Source organism: Lacerta agilis, chromosome Z, assembly GCF_009819535.1.
Source record: "Lacerta agilis isolate rLacAgi1 chromosome Z, rLacAgi1.pri, whole genome shotgun sequence".
NCBI lineage: Eukaryota > Metazoa > Chordata > Lepidosauria > Squamata > Lacertidae > Lacerta > Lacerta agilis.
In genome coordinates, this window is record NC_046331.1 from 3497756 (window position 1) to 3519581 (window position 21826).

Genomic DNA, 21826 nt, shown 5'->3' on the forward strand with positions numbered 1-21826 from the left:
AATAAATTTATCAACCTTTCTTGTTCTCTGTAGGGGAAAGAAGGCGTTATTGGCCCACTTGGGATTAGGGGTCCAACAGGAAGCCCTGTAAGTGTCTCTCCTGCTCATTCTGACTTGGGTTGTAAATACTGGAATAAGTGTGGGGTTCTCTACATCAGTCGCTCCCAACTTTCAGGGAATATGCATTGCTGGGTTCAGTTTTGGTGGCACAACACTACCTTGGTCCCCTTCCTGATTCCCACTGGGTTGCTTAACTCTGGAAATGTTGAACTCCAAGGGACACCATGAGACCCAGGTTTTAACACTGGGGGCTGGTCCATTAGGGTGAGTGAGACTTCCCTCCACCAATCCCCCTCACCACTTGCCTTTCTACTTGCAATCTGTCCAGGGGGCAGCATTATCAGCCTCCTCCTCCTCCTCAGCCTCAGCCTCAGTGTTGCCCTTGTACAACTCAGCAGGGAGGAGGGTGGGGCCAAAAGTAGAATTAGTTTGTTCTGCCTCACATTGGCTCCAGCTCCACCTGCTCTTGGTCACCCTGCCTTCTGCCCCACTGGACCCATTGGCCACCAGTCACCACTGGATTTAAAGCCTTTTTGCTGCATGTCCAACTTCCTGGTCTGCTTATCCTCTGCTTTGCACGGGCCTGCTCCTCCTCCAGATCCAACCCCCTGGGGACTCTGTGCCTTCTCCACTTTCAGGGTGGCTTCCCTGAGAGCCTTAAACTGATAGCACTTTGCAAAGCTAAGCAGGGTAGAGTATGGTTTCAAATTGGATGGGGGACCACGTGTTGAGATTTCTGCATTGCAGGGGGTTGGACTAGATGACCCTTGGGATCCCTTCCAATTTTATGATACTACAATTCCCAGTGCCACCATTGCCAACACTTTCAACTTGCCGTGAGTTCCCGTCACTCAGGACCGAAGCACATGTGGATACAGGAGATCCATGATTCAGATCTCTCTCACTATTGTTTTTTTGGATTGGGATTGTGACGTTGGGGGAGGGATGGGGATCGACCTTCCTCCCACCCATGCAATCCTGCCATCCCTCAGAGCTGTTATTTGCCATACCTTGCAGGTGTAATAAAGGGGGGAGGATTTGCCACCCCTGACACTGTAAGCTTTTGCTACTCAGGTGAAATGTGGAGTGTGCCCACATGGCACAAAATTTGTCTTTGACCCGCATGCTTCGGGTTTTTTTTTTTCCCCTTTCTTAAGCACCAGAATTCAGAACTGCAAATGTAAATGTATGCTCCTTTGCCTGTAGTAAACAATGTGCAGATTCTCTCTCTGTGCATAAAACCTGCACGTAGAAAATGTCTTAAGGAGTAGACAAAGCTAAGCTGGAACCGGATGCACTCATTTTCCATATGCATAGAGCTTGACAAGTGTCACATTCATGTATGAATCAGCCACAAAGTAGAGACAAAGCGGCTGAATGGTCAAGCCACACTTGGCAGTCAGGCAACAGTTTACTGGGGAGCGTAGCAGCACAATAAATACAATAAATAATATATCTGAACACATGGATGTTTTGGATTTCAGTATGACATGCACATCTATGTGTTTTCCTCCATAGGGCCCCAAAGGAGACAAAGGAAGTCATGGTGAAACGGTGAGTCCTTTGCTCTATTAGGGCTATGTTCAGAACCAGGTAATTGTAAACATTTGATGTGGCAGTTTCCAAGGTGGGGGACAAATGGTGAACCTCTCCCCTCCCACCTGCTGGTCCTCCACAGCAGATTTCAGCCTCCTTCATAAGCTTTTGGCTATAAAAAATCATGGCTGTGTCGTGATAAATCTGTAAAGAGGAGTCTGAAGCTTTAACTTCCTTATTTTGTTAAGCTTGGCTTGTTTGCTGTTGTTGTTTTCTTGTTACAAAGTTGTCCAGACATAAATCATAAAACATGACCTAACAAAAAACAAAAAACAAAATAGAAAATTCTTTCCAGTAGCACCTTAGAGACCAACTGAGTTTGTTCTTGGTATGAGCTTTCGTGTGCATGCACACGAAAGCTCATACCAAGAACAAACTCAGTTGGTCTCTAAGGTGCTACTGGAAAGAATTTTCTATTTTGTTTCGACTATGGCAGACCAACACGGCTACCCACCTGTAACTGTAACAAAAAAAGGGATTGTTAGGGGGTAAAATACTAAACATATCATTCTACAGTGCATAATAATGAGGCTATGATAGTAAACCAGTAAAATGAATTCTTGAATAAATCAACTTGGGAAGCACAGAATAGTAGGGGTGCCTGCTTATCCACATCATATTATAATGTATGCTGTAGGTAGGTATTTCTCATCCATGTGTTGTTTCATTTGTTTCATTAAATAAAATCACACCATTCGGTGTAAAAAATATTTTGTTTTTTTTCTCTCCCATTGCCACCTTCAGTTTTTGCAACAGCTTTTCCATTATGTCTATTTGCCAGACTACATTATACTAGTGATCAATGTTCATTAAGTTCTGGCTATTACCCTTCTAGCTGCAGTTGATAAATATGTTATTAATTCCTTACTTCTTAATTGGTCCATATCTGAAGTATATAAATGAAGTAAAGCTAAATGCTGGGGTTGCTGAGATTGTCTGAGATACGGAGATAAAACTTCATTTCGAAATTGTTCTGTTTGTGGACATTCCCACTACATATGTTGCTATGTACCAAAATTTGGTATCCTCTGTAGCATAACTATGAATTCTTCTGTTGTCTGGACAAGCAAACTGGGATTTGTTTAACCTAACTATGGTTTGTCTGAAACTAGCCAACTTCAACTGTGGATTGTGAAACTGTCTTATCACAGTGTAAAGTTTAACTGCATTTTAGGGCTTGGACGTAACACTAAACTATAGTTAAACTAAAACGGAAGCCACACTATAGCTATTTCCTTTTGGTTCTTTCATATGAAAAGTTTGCAGTTTGGTGGCCATATAGAAACTTAACTTTACAACATCCCTAACGAAAACTGAAATAAACTGCAGAGGGTGAGAGGAAAAATTTCAGAGACTGGGGGGGGGGGTGTGATAAAGGAGAGTTGTTTGCAGGCAGACTCAGTCAGTCTCTGTTAGCACACTGTAGTGAGCTCCCAGAGATTGCAGGAGTCACTATGACCAAGTGGCTAGTGTCACTTTAAGCAAACTTAAAGCCTGAAGCCATTAAACCCCAAGTGACTTCACGTTTGTGTCTACTTGCTAGAACAGCAGGTGCCCATCCAATTTTCAAAGTCTAGTAACTCGTTTTCCATAGAGAGGTATGGATACTGTGTGTAATGCTAAATGTCAAAAATTTGGGGTGTGTTGACGTTTACCAGCAATTCTTAAGATATCTGAAGGCCAGCAAAAACAAAAACAAAAAAACAGAAAAAATATTGACAGTAAATCTAGAGGTCAGGCAGGTGCTCTGGTGCATGATCAGATTTCAAGCCTACAACCTTTTCTCACATTCACCAGTACATCTCAACCACCACCAAGAACCTTCAATGAATGACCCATATTCACACCCTATCTATCTATCTATCTATCTATCTATTCATTCATTCATTTATTTATTGTTTCAGGGATTGCAGGGTCCTAAGGTGAGTATGGCAGAACAATTCTAGCAAGATTGCTGCTTCCATCAAAACTATGCAAGCCTCTTTGAAGTAGAACAAGCAAATGTGACCTGTATCTACATTGTCTTCCTAGGGTCCCCCAGGACCTCGAGGACCCCCTGGACCTCCGGTATGTGTTTAGAAAATTGTCTATACTTCGCTTTGTATTTCCCTATCAATGTGACTTTCTACTCACTAAGAAAGTTGAACTGCATCTGGGCTGTAAAGAATGCAGGGATTCAGGTTCATGTGGTTGAAAGCTCCTCCATAACAAAGAGAAATCCCTCCACAGTAAAAGGGGGGAAAATCTGGCATATCATGGACCGTAATTCTAGTCTTGCCTTCTCCCTGACATGCGTAGGGAATTTGCACTTGAGTAGTGGAGCATTCAGTCACCAACCTGCACCCGCACTTTCTTGGAACCCAAATACCTAAAGCCTATATACCGGTACCTCTCCCTATAGCAGCCTGCCAGTAGCAGTATCTAAAGATCTTCAGAAGAGTCTGTTCTCAATGTTCCCTCACTAGGAAAAGATCATCATCATCATTATTATTAGTATTAGTGTTATTTTATTTATACCGAGCCCATCTGGCTAAGTTTCCCTAGCCACTCTGGGTGGTTTTCGACACAAAGAAATAGTAAAATGTCAAACATTACAAACTTCCTGATACAGGTCTACCTTCAGAGGTCTTCTAAAAGTTGTGTAGTTTTTTATCTCTTTGACATCTGATGCAAGGGTATTCTACAGGGAGGGTGCCACTACTGAGAAGGCCCTCTGCCTGGTTCCCTGTAACTTAACTTCTCACAGTGAGAGAACCGCCAAAAGAAGCTTGGAGGACCTCAGTGTTTGGGCTAAACAATGGGGGTGGAGGCGCTCCTTCAGGTATACTGGGCCGGGGCTGTTTAGGGCTTTAAAAGTCAGCACCGAAACTTTGAATTGTGCTCGGAAGTGTACTGGGAGCCAGTGAAGATCCTTAAATATGATGTGGTGTAACTCTGTGGTGGCACCCCATCTGTAGAATGCCCTCCTCTCGCAGGCATGGCTGGCACCAAGGTTATTTTGGAACCGGGCTAAAACTTATTGACTCAGTAGTTTAAAGTTTTTGTTGAGTTGATTGTTGTTGCATCTACTCTGTTGCTTTAAGGTGCCTGAGTGGAGGCTGGTCCATTTGGGTGAATGGGGCACAGCCCCGATGATGACAGTCCACCCACCTTCTTACTTGCAACCAGCTCAGGGGGAAGCAGCAACTGCCACCTTCCCCATGTAGAACTCAGCAGGGAGGAGGACTGGGACAAAACCATAATGAGGTGGCTCTGCCTGTCTTTGGCTGGATCTCCACAAATCATTTGTCCTGGCTCCACCTACTGTCCCAGTGGCCACCAACCACTACTTGAGGTGCTTTCAAACTTGGGTGGTGTGCTCTAGTATATTTTGGTGTTTGCTTAATGATTCAGTTGATTGCTTTTATTTTGTGTTCCACATCCCAGCCTAGCATCTGTGTTGATCAAAGTCCAGTTAAAAATATTTGAAATAAATAGATCAAATAAGTACTGTAACCTAGGCGCAGGTTGACCACCTCACAGAGTTTAGGCCTATGTTTGGGACTTCTGGGAATTGCACATTGTGATATAGTGATAGTTCTTGGAATGTTGCAAGTTGGAATTAAACCAAATCTTAATCATTGGAGATGTTTTGGTTCTAATTCATGCTGGTGTGGGTTAATAATATTGCGACTATTTATTTTCCCTCATAATTTTTTGTGACTATTATTTGGTGGAGAGTAATAGTGAGCTGGGCTTGTTTAATCCGTGGAATTCCCATGTAAAATGTGATATCGGGAAAGGAATTCAGTTTACTGACATGAGTTAAACTTGGTTCCTAGTCCTTGTGGTTATCTGGATGTGTTTTGAAATACCACACAGAGCTCAGTCCTTTTTGGGGTGGGATATTGTTTTTCTAGGAATCTGGGATTCCACTTAAGCCCAAGATGGGGCACCTCCCCCCCCCCCCCCGCGCTGTCTCTGGACTACAACTCCCATCATTCCTGAGCAGTCATCATTCTGGCTGGAGCTGATGGGAGTTGAAGTCCCACCAACATCTGGAGGGCCACAGATGTTCCCCAGCTCTGTTCCTGAACTCATCTACACTTGACAATCTATAGCAACCTTCCCTGTATGCTGTTGAACTTGAAGTCCTGCCAGCCCCAGCCAGTGCAGCCAATGGCCAGGGAATGATGGGAGTTGTAGTCCAACAGCATCTGGAGGGTGCCAGGTTGGCGGAGACAGAGGTACATGCAGCATGTTCTTTATGGCTTTGAAAGCAGTGCCACTATGGATTGCCAGCATAGAGCTGGGTGAACATGGGAGTGATGCGATTATAGCTCACAGTTGTAGTTAGTTGGGGAAGATGGGATAGGAGGGGAAGCTAAAGAAAGAGTTCAAGAAGGATACTGTTCAAGAAGGATACCACAGTTCAAGAAGGATACTGACAAGCTGGAACGTGTCCAGAAGAGGGCAACCAAAATGGTCCAAGGCCTGGAAACGATGCCTTAAGAGGAACGGCTTAGGGAGCTGGGTATGTTTAGCCTGGAGAAGATAAGCTTAAGGGGTGATATGATAGCCATGTTCAAATATATAAAAGGATGTCATGTAGAGGAGGGAGAAAGGTTGCTTTCTGCTGCTCCAGAGAAGCGGACACGGGGCAATGGATTCAAACTACAAGAAAGAAGATTCCACCTAAACATTGGAAGAACTTCCTGACTGTGAGAGCTGTTCAGCAGTGGAATTTGCTACCAAGGAGTGTGGTGGAGTCTCCTTCTTTGGAGGTCTTTAAGCAGAGGCTTGACAGCCAGTCAGGAATGCTTTGATGGTGTTTCCTGCTTGGCAGGGGGTTGGACTGGATGGCCCTTGGGGTCTCTTCCAACTCTAGGATTCTAGGATTCTATGAAAGAGGAAAAATAAGTAAATGGCAGAGATAGCATGGAGATGGGTAGCAAATGGGGCAGAGGCAAAGTGGCTTGTTCAAGGACGCCATCCTAAGGAAACTAATATTGAAGGTTGAAGGAGGAGAGAGGGGGGCACCTTTAGCTACAAGGAGTTATAAGCTTGAAGATATGGAGTGAGCAGAGAACAAAGAGGACTACAGTAGATCTGCAATTTACGAGCAATTAACTTACGTGCACTCAGCTTTATACGTGTGGCTAATTATTATTATTTTTTGAAAAATAGAAAGGGGGCAGGGCATGAGTATAGAAAGGGGGGCAGCTGCCCACCCTAAATCAATCAAAATCAATGCAAATTTGAGGTTCTGCCCCCCCCCCAATAACAAAAATCCTGGCTACACCCATGAGAGGAGGGTAATAATAATAATAATAATAATAATAATAATAATAATAATAATAATTTTATTTATACCCCGCCCTTCCCAGCCAAAAAACCGGGCTCAGGGCGGCTAACATCAATTAAAATCACAGCAAAAAACATAAAAACGATCAATTTAAAATAACAGATTAAAAATACAAATTTAAAAATTCAATTAAAACTGCAGGTATGGAGTTATGTGACATCAAGTCAAGAAGATAAGCAACTATACAGCCTTTAGAAGACAACTGAAGGCAGCCCTGCATTTTTTAATGTTTTATTATGTTTTTATACACAGTGGTACCTTGGGTTACAAACACTTCAGTTTACAAACTCCGCTAACCTGGAAATAGTTGCTCCAGGTTGCAAACTTTGCCTCAGGATGAGAACGGAAATCGTGCGGCGGCATCGGGAGGCCCCATTAGCGAAAGCGCGCCTCGGGTTAAGAACGGTTTCGGGTTAAGAATGGACCTCCAGAACAAATTAAGTTTGTAACCCGAGGTACCACTGTATGCTGGAAGCTGCCTTGAGTGGCTGGGGCAACCCAGTCAGATGGGTGGGGTATAAATAATAATATTATTATTGTTGTTATGGAATAGGCTACGCCCATGGGGCAGGGTTCCAGGAAAAATGACTTTGGCGATCCCACCCACCATTGAATCCAATGAGTTTTGACTGTAAGCAATTTTGGCTTTAGGCGCAATCTCCGGAAAGCAACCTTGTCATAAATCGTGTGCTTGCTGTATATAACCTGTGGGGGAAATAGATGCATAAGGAGTTATATGCTTGAAGCTAGAGAAAGAGCAAAGAGGACTATGACGTTTGGGGGCAGGGGGAATGGATGCCCCCCCCCACTGTGCATCCCCAATTCTCCCTTCCTTCGTATACTTCTCCCGCCACAAAATGACTTAAAGAATTCAGAATTATATGAAACCACAAATAAGGGGTGTATACAACAGGCATGCTGTTGGGTGGTTGTGGGTGTAGAAGAAAATTGGATTGATTTGCAAAGTACCGGTATATCTGAACTTCAAATCTGCAAATTTTTAGTGTAGGTATTGGGGGTATTTTGGAAATGGGTGTGTGCATATTGAATTGACCACAGAGAAAACAAAGAAGTAGGTCGACCAGTCCCCGTTTTCAATGCATTAAATTATTTACTAAAAATGGTAATTAAGGGCAATGTCAAAAGGGACATGCTTGGCTCATATGACACGCCATTTTGTCTCTTGACTTTGTAGGGTCCCCCAGGAATGCTGGCTACATTGGTAAGTTCTGAAATTTCATTCTGCTTGTGATTTCGTGTGTTTTGGGACACCACTGGAAGAAATTGTGTCGGCTATTGAAAAACTATACCTATGACTAGGTCACCAGATTTTGTTTGTTTGTTTTAAAGTGTTGTCCTGTGTTGCAGACACTACCATCCCTTAGAGCAGAGTTTAGAGATATTTTTCAGCCAAAGGGCCACATTACCTTCTGGGCAAACCACTTGAGGGCCACATGCCAATAGTGGGTGAGTCCAGAGGCAAAAATGCACAGAACAATGAATGTAAATTTTACCTTTGTACAGTTGGTCTTAAACTCAGTTCTCAACATTTCCACAGTGATTTGTAAAGATAAAATATTTAAAAATCCTCAAGAAAACTTGTCCGGATCTTAGTACAAATTTCTGCAATGAATGCATTTTTGCAAGCTGTTTCCCCCTAACACAATGCATTATTGTGTATTTTCACGAATATAATTGCTTTCGTGCGTTTCTTGTAAAGATTGTTTGGGGAACTGCATCAGAACATTTAGAGAAGTGTCAGTCTTGAAGGATAATGTGTTTCGGTTTGTGTACTGGGTCAGGAAAAGCAGACTGGGCAGTTACTTATTAAAATGCAAATAAAATCAAATTATTGATCTCACATCCCTAGCACCAGCTCATTGTGCGAATGTGTGGGTTGTTATCAAGAGCACAGCATGCTGGAAAGGCAGGTTTGAACTGCGCCTCCCCAGCTTTAATCTCTGCGAAATCCAACAGGCACAGCAATTGGCACTGAAAAACAGCAAGGGTAGCGTGAACGGCCTGTACAGTTAGGCCCTTAATCCCAAATCAGGAGGCAGAGCTAATTTCTGGTCCATCTTTTGCCTTCAACTCTACCATGTCTTCTTCCTGTGTTTCTCCCCAGCAGCAAGATGGGTTTGGTGCAGCTTTCCAAACAGTGATGAGTTCCAGCACTGTGTTCAAGTCTGAGGTATGTCATAGGAAGGTCATAAATCCTTTCAGAAATACGCGCTTGAACTTCTCCTGCGCAGCCTCCATGGAAATGATTGCAGGGTATAAGGCATGACTGAGTAGAATTTAGTTGGATGCAATCTTTACTTGTTTGTTTGTTTTAGAAAATACATAAACGGCTTGTAAAAATAAATAAATAGATATCCTTGTGATGTACTAGTCCAACTATACCATAAAGTAATATAATCTCATTAAGATATAATACAAACTCGCAGGTAGGCTATTCAACAACAGTTCTCCTGACCTTATAGAAAATATGGGCTCTCCTGTTAACTGCTATAGCTGAAAAACTCTGCCAGCCTGGGGGCTCATGTGAGTGGTTGTTGGAAACATCTGGAGGGCACCTGATTGGCAAAGGCTTAAAGAGCCAAAACAGCTGTTTTGGAACTGTTAAACAGTCTACTTGCTTCTTGGCACACCTGCCACCTGAACTCTTATACATTGCAGCTCCTCTGGTATTAGGGCCGGGGTTCATCCACTCCTGCCCTGTGTTCATCACACAGTTAACTATTTTCATCCCAGATAATGTTTGTAGCATAACATAATTCCTTACAATCAAACTTTTCCTCGCAAAAGTCCCATTTTCTTTGCACCGTCCTTCAAACACCTCCCTGTAATAATTTCTTTCTAGGCTAAACCTACTAGCAGCAATCCATCACTTGCTTCCTAACTCAGTGGGGGCTTTTGTGGGTGTGTTCTGCAACATGTAATTTGCCCCGCTGGTCTTCCACTTGTGAATCAGGATCCACTAGTGGGTCAAGAAGACCTGGTCCAAGGTGGATTGCCACAGGAGCACCACCACCATGCAAATATATGGTAAAAAGATTAAGAGATGGGTCCCCAAATGTTTGGGTTAAAAGTGGGTCCTGGATCTGAAAAGGTTGAGGGTGCCTAATTTACATCATAACAGAGCATTAGTGGTAGATTTATACTGTTCTGTCCACAAATCATTCCACTTCATTAGTTCTTCTGTGATGCTTCCCAAACATGGTTGCACTATTGCCACATGGCGTGGCACTCTTGCCCTAAAGCACAACGTAAGTGGGACAACCCACCCTACCCGGGAACATCAGTGGAATGAAAAGCCACAGGATTTGAGCAGGAAGCTATGGGACACGCTCAGATTGGAAACAAAGCAAATAATCTGTGCTGGAGCCTTTCCAGGTGCAAAAGCATCGTGAATGCACATCAAAGATGCCTGGAGAGGCCCTTACTTCCCCTTGCGTTCCTCTTTCCCACCCTCCTCTCCAGAGCTATCAACATTCAGACCTTCCAGTGATGGACCAGGGAGGGGAGATCTTTAAGACTCTGCACTACCTCAGCACCCTCATCCAGAGCATCAAGAGACCCCTTGGAACCAAGGAGAACCCTGCGCGCATCTGTAGAGATCTCATGAACTGTGAACAGAAGATGCAGGATGGTAGGTGTTAATCCACATGGTCAGCATCCACCACAGTGCATCACGGGGTGGGTGGGTGTGGGTGTGGGTGTGTGTGTGTGTGTGTGTGAGAGAGAGAGAGAGAGAGAGAGAGAGAGAGCACCTGTGTTTTGCATTTTGCACTGAAGGTTTTGTGAATGAAGACCCCATTCCACCCTCGCTCTTACACAATGCATCAGAAAGCAAAGGTGTCACAGGTAAATGGGTTTCACCTCCTGCATCTCTGGATGGCAGGCCCTTTCATTTGTACTGTTTCCAATGCCTGCTTTAAAACAAAAATTACCCATAGGTGTAATTTTATTACATACCTTTGTTTTTTAAATCTGTTTTTATTGCTAGGCATCTGGTTTTTTTGGATTAAGTGGTGCATAAGTCTTCCTAAAAAATAAATAATGCTAAGTCCCTTCTCTCCTTCAGGAACGTACTGGATTGACCCAAATCTGGGCTGTTCTTCAGATAGTATTCAAGTCACCTGTAACTTCACCCAAGGGGGACAGACTTGTCTCAGCCCCATCACTGCCTCAAAGGTATGCTTGAGGTATCCGTGGGCCGAAAGTAGGTCTGGATACACTGGTAGATGCAGCAAATTCATGGGGGCTCTCTGGCTCTTAATTGTGTAGCAACAGGCAATATGTTTTTTTTTTTTTTACGTTAGACTTTATTGCTGTTTTCTCCCTAATATTTTATACTATTTCATGTAAGTAGTTTAGAGACATGTTTGATTAAGCAATATGTAAGTATTTTTGAAAAGAAATAAATAGGTAATGGTAGATACTAAACTTCTCATAACTGTTAGTATTACTATTGTTATTACTATATTATGTTGTTGTTGTTGTTGCATTATTAGTCATTTCTGTCACAAAAGTGTCCCAAAGCAACATAAGAACCAAGCTTAAAAGCCAGAATAAATTAATATGCATTGCAGGGTGGGGCACTCTTTAGATGGCAACGTGAATTACTTAAAAAGATTACAAGCTAGCCCTGCTGTGTTTGGGGACATTTCTACCCATTGTGATGAGCAGAGTCCCTGGACATCTGCCCCCAAGTCCAACCCTGATGGCACCACTAAAAAATGGTAAAGGTAAAGGGACCCCTGACCGTTAGGTCCAGTCGCAGACGACTCTGGGGTTGCGGCGCTCATCTCGCTTTATAGGCCGAGGGAGCCGACATTTGTCCGCAGACAGTTTTTCCAGGTCATGTGGCCAGCATGACTAAGCCGCTTCTGGCGAACCAGAGCAGCACACAGAAACACCGTTTACCTTCCTGCCAGAGCAGTACCTATATTTGCCCTTTGACATGCTTTCGAACTGCTAGGTGGGCAGGAGCTGGGACCAAGCAACAGGAGCTCACCCTGTCGCAGGGATTTGAACCGCCGACCTTCTGATCGGCAAGCCCAAGAGGCTCAGTGGTTTAGACCACAGCGTCACAAGGCGTGGAGTTGCATATGAAAGAGGTGCAAGCTCAGAAAGAGATACAGGTACCGGAACTGAAAAGAAATTGGTGGACTGCACATGTGTTAGGAGGCACCCTGCCCCTTGTTTTGAAACGTATGTGCAACACCTGCTGTTTCACACCTGGGTCAGGTTGGTAAACTTTGTGGAGTTCTAATGAAAAACATAGGTAGATCCTGCAGTGGCTGAGGTCCTGTGCCATTACATGCATAGACCAAGTACCCCACCAGAAATGCCATACCAGTAGCAAATCCACCAGATATTTAAAGAGGGTGCTGTGGCAGGGCTATTGCATGTACAACCACCAGGTTTGTATATCAATTTCAGAATGTTATATCTGCTTTTCAAGGCAGATAACGACATCTGTGTTGACTCAGTCGGGATTCCCAAGCACATATGCACAGATTGCTTGTATATGCGTGCGATCACAGCTTATTCGTTTGTGCTTTATGCCAGTTGCAGGGCCAGCCTTGGCCTCGAGGCTTGGTGAGGCAGTCATCCCAGGCAGCAGTTTGGAGGCAGCTGGAAGGGGCTACAGATCTGGGGGGCCCGAGAGCACACTGCTCACTGCCTCCTGCACTTGCTGCCTGCTGCTGCCTCCACCACCACCACCTGCCACTGCCTTCTCCTCTCCTGCTACCTCCCCCCCCCCGACCGCCTCTGCTCATCTCAGGTAGTGGAGGAGGAGGAGGAGGAGAAGGTGAAAGCACCATTTTCTGTTTTGCTTCAAGTGGCAAAACATCTTGGGCTGGCCCTGGTCTGCCGTCACCTACCAGGTGACCACCAGATGTTCTGGACTAGAATTCCTCTCAGCTGCAGCCAACACAGTTGGGAGTTGTAGTCCAAAACACCTTAGGGGGCACCCAGCAAGGAGAGGCTGATTTTATGTGTGTGCTTGAGCTTGATAAGAATTCCAGCTCCTTCTTTGTTTCCTGGGGTGTTTCATGCTGTCAGAGGTCTTGGACATGTTGGATGAATGAAAGCAAAGCTGGAGTCCCAGTCCCAGTCTTCACCACAACCTCCCATTCTTCCCTTGTTCCAGCTTGACTTTGACATCGGAAGAGTGCAGCTGAATTTCCTGCACCTCCTGAGCACCGAGGTCATCCAGAACATCACCATCCACTGCCTGAACACCTCCGTGTGGCAGGAAAGGCCATCAAGGAAAGCTGTGCATTTCAAGGCCTGGAATGGACAGATCTTTGAAGCTGGAGGACAGTTCACACCTGATGTAGTGGTGAACGACTGCAAGGTAATAATAATAATAATAATAATAATAATAATAATAATAATAAATTTTATTATTATCTCTTTGACCTCTTATGGGAGGGCGTTCCACAGGGCGGGCGCCACTACCGAGAAGGCCCTCTGCCTGGTTCCCTGTAGCTTTGCTTCTCGCAGTGAGGGAACCGCCAGAAGGCCCTCGGCGCTGGAACTCAAGTGTCCGGGCAGAACGATGGGGGTGGAGAAGCTCCTTCAGGTATACAGGGCCGAGGTCATTTAGGGCTTTAAAGGTCAGCACCAACACTTTGAATTGTGCTTGGAAACGTGCTGGGAGCCAATGTAGGTCTTTCAGGACCGGTGTACCTGTCGGGACCAGGTATGCAAAACCTTCCAAATTGCCAGGCAAGCACCACAATAGGGCTAGAAAGAGGATCTGTAGCCAGAGGTGGGGACAGTGGGCTTATCCATACAGTATTTCTCTTTGCCCCGTGAGGTGTTGATTTTGTCTCAACACTTTCCCCAGGAAAAAAACACTTTTTACTGCTAAATTGGAACAATGTGAGAATGGGCCTTTTCTGCAATGGCTCCTCATTTGTGGAATGTTTTCCCCAGGGAGGTCTGGCTGGCACCTTCATTATTCAACTTTAAGTGCTAGGCAAAAATGTCCCTCTTCAACCTAGCCTTTGGCTGATTAACATCCTATGCCCTTTTAAATGTGTTGGGGGGCGGGGGGTATTGGTTTGTGCTTTTGCTTTTATTACGTATTTTGTGTTTTTATCATATATTTTTATTTTATTTATCTTATTATTTTATATTTTTATATTTTTTATATTTTTATGCTGCAAAACTGCCCTGAGAACTTCAGATGAAATGTAATATGTAATAAATAAAATAAACAAAATTCAGTTGGATTTTCTGTGGATTGGCATTTATTCTGAATCAGCAGTAATCAGTGGATTTTTTCCAAGGAAAGCTGCACGACAAAGCCAAAACCTATCAGACCCGCAGCTAGAAATCACAGGACAAATGGAAGTGTGGGTGGGCCCACCTTGAACACTTTTTTGCTGCTTATTTTTAGGGGACCTTTCCTATTTTGCAGCTTTGCAGTCTGGTGCTACTTTGTCAGCCACAGGGTTAGGTAAACATCCATAAAAGGATGTCATATGGAGGAGGGAGAAAGGTTGTTTTCTGCTGCTCCAGAGAAGTGGACACGGGGCAGTGGATTCAAACTACAAGAAAGAAGATTCCACCTAAACATTAGGAAGAACTTTCTGACAGTGAGAGCTGTTCGGCAGTGGAATTTGCTACCAAGGAGTGTGGTGGAGTCTCCTTCTTTGGAGGTCTTTAAGCAGAGGCTTGACAGCCATCTGTCAGGAATGCTTTGATGGTGTTTCCTGCTTGGCAGGGGGTTGGAGTGGATGGCCCTTGGGGTCTCTTCCAACTCTAGGATTCTATGATTCTAGGTAGTTCTGCAAAGCAGCAGTGCCACCTGCTGCCATTTTGCATGAACTGAATGCTTCTCAAATGTGAATCTAAAGTAGGTTTGGGAGAACCTGTGGCCCATCAGAGATTAATTGGAATCCAACTAACTCCCCAAATCCCCAGGGTTTATGGGAGTTGTGGTCCAAGAATATCTGGAGGGCCACGGGTGCTGCAAAGGCTAAAGTGGCCCCAAGCAGGTGGTTTAGAACTCTCACCCCACTTTCCCCCCATTAAGGTATCTGGGTGGTGGGGATTCCAATTTTGATCAGATCAGTGGCATCACGATTTGGGGAAAGAGTGTTTAACCCTTTCTTCCTGTGCTGTTTTCACTGTCTACATAATTTCGTTGAAGTACTTATTAGCCTTGGTAGAGGAGGAATACAGGTCCCTGTAGCAGCATTCCCCTCCCTGAGAAGCGAATAGCATTTTTATTGGGGGAAGGGAGATTTGGGTGGCACAGGAGAGGAGGGTTAGACCTGCCTTTCCCCAGTGCTGACACTGATCAAAATACCATGTCAAGGGAGAACCAACGTGATATAGTGGTTGCAGAGTTCTATCAGGACGAGGGAGAATGCAGTTGAAATCCCAGCTCAGCCATAAGGCTTATTGGGCCAGCCACACTCTCAGCCTAAACCTATTTCACAGGATTGTTGGGGGAGATAAAATGCAGGGTGGGCAGGTGAGCTCCTTGGCAAAAGATTAGCATAAAAATGTAGAGTTTAGTTTTAGTGTTGGTTGGGTTGCATCCAGTGTTAGTCCTACTAATTGAAAGTGATGGACATGATTTACATAGGTTCATTAATGCCAATGGGTCTACTCTGAGTAGAACATAGTTGGATACACCCTATTACTACTATCCATTTCGGCCTTGGAGAAAGCCACCAAGGCTGCTAATTGTTGTGTCAATAATCTGTTCATTTGTATGCTACTTTTCTGGCTTGCGTGGGAAGGAAGACACACCTTTCACATGTAGCTGATGATGTGCTACTGCTTGGAGAGGAGATGCAAGGGACTGTTGCACCAAAGAGACCTGGCATTGTTGGGAAGACTTAGCCTCTCTCTCTCTCTCTCTCTCTCTCTCTCTCTCCCTCCCTCCCTCCCTCCCTCCCTCCCTCCTTCTTTGCATTTAGATTCAAGATGGACACTGGCACAGGACACTCTTTACCTTCCGGACACAAGACCTGCAACAGCTGCCAATTACCAACATCTACAACCTCCCGCCATCCGAGCCAGGGAAGCAGCACCTCCTCGAGGTTGGGCCCATGTGCTTCCTCTAAAAGGCAGCCTCTGTGGCACTTCAGGCTCATTCGTTTTGGAGATGCTGTCTCTTTGAGCAGGGCCTGTTGGCCGCCCCTGTACCTCTCTACCAGCCTTGAGAGCTAGGCCTTTAGCGTTTGGACTCTGCCAAGTCATAAGGAACCTTTGGCCCGTCAGACCGCTGCTCTCCGGGATGGGGAGAGGAGGAGAGTGCTGTGGCTTCAGCAAAGACACAACTTAATTAGTGGAACTTCAGAAGCTGAAGTAGGAGGCCAGTTGACCTAAGCAGTTCTACGCCCAAAGATTCCCCCTCCCTCCCTCCCTCACCACACCTTCAGCCAAAGAAACTGTATGCAATATATCTCACAGAGAAACCCGGATTATCCCGCCAAGCCACCGTACTACCAAATGTGGCTGTCCAGAGACGTGATGCTAGCAGGCAGGGCTTTTTGAAAGGAGACAGGAAGGAGTCTGGGGGAGACAGCTTTGCAAACTTGTATTTGTCTGCTTGTTGTTCCGGAACAGGAAGCATTCTTACGTGCAATATTAGAGAGAGAGAGAGAGAGAAAGAAAGAAAGAAGAAGAAAATGATATATCTAGATATATATTTTATTTAAGGCAAAAATAAAAATAAAAGCAAGCAAGATCCTTCTTCCCTTTGGGAAAGAAAACAGCCCTTTTTAAGTGACTTTAGAAGGGAAGGCAGGAAAGAGATGAGAAGAGATTGGTGCTAAATAGGAAAAAAGAGAAAGAGAGAGGGATGGGTTTGTTAAATTTGATTCTACCTCTCACTGTGAAATACCTGGTGCTCTTTAATTTTTTAAAAAAGAAGTGTGTTTTATATATATGACTAAAACTATTTAAGGTTCTAAGAGGTGCTACTACAGTGTCTCCTCACAGGCCCCTCCAAACCCTCGGCATTGGTGCATTCCCTTGGGAATGAGAAGCAGGGGCAAAGCAGGGCAGGGAAGAGGGGGGGGTCTTTGTGATCATCAGCACAACAATGGCAAATAAACTTTTTTTAACTTAAAGGTGCATTAAATATTCTACAGGGGTTTTTGTATGTTCTTTGAAATCCAGGATTCGTTAACCAGTCATTTGTCATGGATGTGTTTTAAAATAAAAGTGTAACTTTAGAGGGTGGTTTTTCAGAGCAAGAACTGAGCTCCTGAAAAACACATTTCTCTGCCTATAGATATATGTATGAGTGTGTGCCTGTGCGTGTGTGCATACATGTGTGTGTGTGTGTGTGTGTGTGTTCCTGTACAACTGTTACTCACCAAAGCATTAGGCTGCAAGATAGCCAAGATGAGAGTGAGAGGAAAAATGAGAGTGAAACAGTTTGACTTTATTTCTGTGCTGAATCTGGGTCTGTTGTCCGTTCCAGTCTTTCTGTCTATGGTGAGTCCTAGATTTTAACACATAAGTCTCATGTTTAAACAGAGGGAATACAGGAACCTCTTGTTTAGGTCCAAAGACCGTTGTCAGGGGTACTTTGTTGCTTCTCCACCTGCTCAGTCTTGGATGGGTTTTGTTTTGGGGTGTGTTTCTTTTTGTTGTTGTCAAGTTGATGTTGTTGTTCTGTTTTGTAGAAACCTAGACTCTATATGTAAATTTGGAGTTTAAAAAAGAAGAGGAGGATTAATATTATGGTAATCGTTTTATTCTATATAAGGAATGTAATATTAATGTAGTTGGGGCCGTACTGTAATGAAAATTTTGGTGCCTGTTTTTTTTTCTTTCCATGTTTCGTAAAATATATGTGAGTCTTAATCAGTTTGTATTCTCTTTTTTGTGGGGGGGGGGGCGGGCAAGACACAACAGGATTCCTTCCCCCTAATGCCTCATTCCTCAGGTGCCTCCGTCCTTTCCTTCTGATTTTAGTGGTTGGCCTAATGATACTTGAGCCTCATAAAGTAGGACTAGACTGGAGGACCTTTGTACCGCCTGAGAACCGCATTCCCTTTTGGGAAACCTCCAGAGATGCACATGCTCTCATATGGGTGGGGCCAGAAGCAAATTTTACCTTTGTACAAGGGTTACCATAATCCAGACACAAAGCAGTTGAGGTTATTCATTCATTCATTCATTCATTCATTCATTCATTTATTGCCCAAACCTGTTGAGCAAATGAAGTTTTTAGCTATTTTAAACGAAATTTGCCAAAAACAAATCTCAGCTTTCAGCTGTTTCCACCTGGACACTGTTTCCAACTGCCGTATTCTGGCTATGTCTGGGAAATTCTGGGCGTATGGCAATCCTATGTGTACAGTAGGCTGGTTTCCTCACACAGCCTAACCCTCTCAGTATCTTCCATCCAGGAAGCAGGAGGCATTAGCCATTTACTTTATTTCTTTGTTAAATTAATACATGACATAAAAACAAACAAACAAAACAATAACCCTTCCCCACAGTTTAAAAGGCCATATATTGTTTAATTGGCCGAATGCCTGGTTATAAAGGAACATTTTTGCCTGGCGTCTAAAGATATGTAATGAAGGCGCCAGGTGAACTTCACTGAGGAGAGCATTCCACACACACGGAACCATTGCAGAGAAGGCCCCTTCTTGTGCGGCCACCCTCTGAACCTCTCGGAAGAGGCACACGAAGAAGGGCCTCAGAAGATGATCTCAGGGTCGGGGTAGGTTCATGTGGAGAGAGGCGGTCCTTGAGGTAATTGTGGCCCTGAGCCATTTAATGCTTAATAGGTCAAATCCAGCACTTTGAATTGGGCCTGGAAACTAGGTGGCAGCGAGTGCAGTTGAGCCAGGATTGGCATTATACGCTCAAAACATCTTGGACAACTTGGCTGCTGAAGTTTCTGAACCATCTTCATATTATGCAGCCCTACATACAACACAACACGTTGCAGTAATCCAGCCTGGAGGTTACCAGAGCATACGCAACAGGAGTTAGGCTATCCCTGTCCAGATGGGGGCGTAGCTGGGCCACCAGCCAAGGCTGATGGGAGGCACTCTGCACCCCGAGGCCACCTGACAGCGAAGGATCTGGGAGCACCCATTCCTTCAGAGGGAGTGTAATCCCATCAAGAGCAGGTGATCTCCCACCCATCGGGTCTGTGGAACCACCCACCAACAGTGCCTCGGTCTTATCTGAATTGTGTGTCAGTTTGTTGACTCTCATCCAGTCCCATTACCAAGCAGGCACGTCTGTTAATGGGGGCTGAGGGGTCTTCAGCCCCTCAATTTTCAAGGAGGGGACCACCCCCCCAAAAAAATCCTGTGGTCCCGCTCCATCTTCTCCCTGCCAATGCTACATGGGGAGAAGGAACCAAGTGTAGAGCCCAGCTCTGTGCTCCCCATTCCCCACTTGGTGTGCGAGCACCGGCATTGTGGCAGCGATCGTGGAACGCCTCTGTGTCACAGTCTGGCACATGAGCGTTCTCGCACTTGGTGGGAGCAAGTCGGTGCCACTGATACCAAGGCAAGATAATGTTTCAGCATACCCAGTGTCTCACCTACAGATATAAAGAAGTTAAGAGCTGTGTATCATTGCATATTATTGACAACGTACTCCAAAACATGGAGAGTCCTGGGACCCCTTCCAGGTGGGCAAGGCCAGTGAGGCTGGGGAGAGTTTTCAGGGCAAATGGAAATGCCTGTATTTGTACCCTGCCACTGAGCCTCAGGTTTCCCCTCTCCTTTTTACCTCAAACAATCTCTCAACCCCAAATGGGCCTTCTTCCTGAAATGATCATAGATAGACCTTTTTTCATGCCAGTTCCCTTTCGTCATACTCACTCATCCTTGCTCCCCTTGTCCAACACTCATTTCCTCCCTGTTAGTGGACTCGTACACCTTCACAAGATCAACGCTTCCTCTCTCTTTTGAATAAACATTTAAAGCTGGGGCAGCTTTTTGTGTGGTGCTTTTTTCCCTATAATGAGAAGGTGAGGGAAAGGAACCTAAGAAGGGGAGGCATGGTCCTTCGTCATCAGCCTGGCTAGCTCAGAACCAGCGCTCAACCCTGGAAATGTGGGGCAAAATACCATAAGTGGAGACTACGCACATCTGTGGGGTGCTTTTCTTTGCCACAGAGCAGCATAATTAATCCATTTCTTATGGATTAACCATCCATTAAACCACGACTGGGGAAGCTGAGGCCTTCCTGATGTCCTTGGACTCCAGCTTCCATCACACCAGCCCAAGTTGCCAGTGAACAGAGATGATGGGAACTGAAGTTCATCAGCATCAGGAGGACCACATGTTCCCTAGCCCTACATCAACCCAATGTGTACAAAACATAAACACAAAGTCACTGCCTCAATAGAACCAGTTACTAAACATGACAAGATAAGAGCTAGGAGCTCTAAGCGATGCACAACATTTGGGTTTTGCCACCTGCATGGTAATGGATTTATTAGACCTCTCAAGAAAGGGGTTCAAAAGGATCTCAGAAGGATCGGCATGAAGCCACTTCAGAAAGGGATTGATGACGTATTCTCCAACCCAGAGTGCTGTGTGGAGCCAGAAGCCAGCTCCCTCCTACACCCAGACCCCCACCTCTGCCCTTCATCCAGGCAAGCAAGAGGCGTGATCAGTGCTCAGGGACACATTCCAGCATAGGTGCTTGGACACCCACAATAATATAATACAAAGTCCAAAGGCAGTGGCGCTGCTTCCGAGAGAGAAGCAGTTCAGCTCCGCCCTCCTCAGCCAGCCTGAGCCCCTCCCCACAGAAAAGTGTGCCTCACTGGCTGCGGATAACGGAGTCGCCACCACAACACAGACATGTGATGTCACACAGCTGCACCAGGGAATTTACTGGGGGGGTTAATATTATATTTGTTATATTTCTTTGTCTTTAATAAAACCATTTTGCAGATTGCAGATTCAATTCTGGATGCAATTTTGCCTAATATGATGCGGGTGGCGCTGTGGGTTAAACCACAGAGCCTAGGGCTTTCCGATCGGAAGGTCAGCGGTTCGAATCCCCTCGATGGGGTGAGCTCCTGTTGCTCAGTCCCAGCTCCTGCCAACCTAGCAGTTTGAAAGCACGTCAAAGTGCAAGTAGATAAATAGGTACCGCGCCGGCGGGAAGGTAAACGGCGTTTCCGTGCGCTGCTCTGGTTTTGCCAGAAGCTGCTTAGTCATGCTGGCCACATGACCTGGAAGCTGTACGCTGGATCCCACGGCCAGTAACGCGAGATGAGCGCCACAACCCCAGAGTCGGACACGACTGGACCTAACGGTCAGGGTTACCTTTACCTTTACCATTGCCTAATATACACATCTTTGGAATCACTTCTCACTAATTTTTTATGTTATTTTCACTAATATATTGATTTTTATGTAATTTTTCTTTCCCTTAATGCAATTTAATTCAACTCAAAAGTATAGTAATACACACACACACACACACACACACAAACACACAGAACCTGTCCTTCCAAATTATAGTATTAGGGCTCACCTTACATTACTGTGCATTCACAACAATTTATATCTGAACCATTTACAGAGAGCCTGACCACCCACCAGGGGGCAGCATGTCGCTAGAAAATCCAGCCATTTTATTTCAGGACACACTGTCAGATGTCTCACCAAATCTCTTAGTAACTTTCCAGAGGTGCATAAAAATATGGATGGTGTCGGGAAAGCAGGCCGAGAAGCTGAACATGGGGGGGAACTGGGGGACATATGCGGAGCTTATTGAATTTAAAGGTGACGCTATAAGACTCAAAAAGAGAGAAGTGGTAGGACTAGTCATAGATTGGTTCCAATA

The 21826-nt window shown here is 44.9% G+C and overlaps 1 protein-coding gene across 1 annotated transcript in view; it reads left to right on the top strand.

Annotated features, from left to right (window-relative positions):
* Nucleotides 1–16658, top strand: part of COL27A1 (collagen type XXVII alpha 1 chain) — a 247580-nt gene extending 230922 nt beyond the window's left edge. Inside the window, exons 52-61 of the mRNA XM_033137129.1 lie at nucleotides 34–87; nucleotides 1579–1614; nucleotides 3561–3578; nucleotides 3688–3723; nucleotides 8196–8222; nucleotides 9126–9191; nucleotides 10484–10652; nucleotides 11088–11197; nucleotides 13164–13370; nucleotides 15955–16658. Of these exons, the coding sequence (XP_032993020.1) occupies nucleotides 34–87; nucleotides 1579–1614; nucleotides 3561–3578; nucleotides 3688–3723; nucleotides 8196–8222; nucleotides 9126–9191; nucleotides 10484–10652; nucleotides 11088–11197; nucleotides 13164–13370; nucleotides 15955–16101 (870 nt within the window). The 3' untranslated portion in view covers nucleotides 16102–16658. The remainder of the gene's footprint in view (nucleotides 1–33; nucleotides 88–1578; nucleotides 1615–3560; nucleotides 3579–3687; nucleotides 3724–8195; nucleotides 8223–9125; nucleotides 9192–10483; nucleotides 10653–11087; nucleotides 11198–13163; nucleotides 13371–15954) is intronic.
* The last annotated feature ends 5168 nt before the right edge of the window (nucleotides 16659–21826 follow it).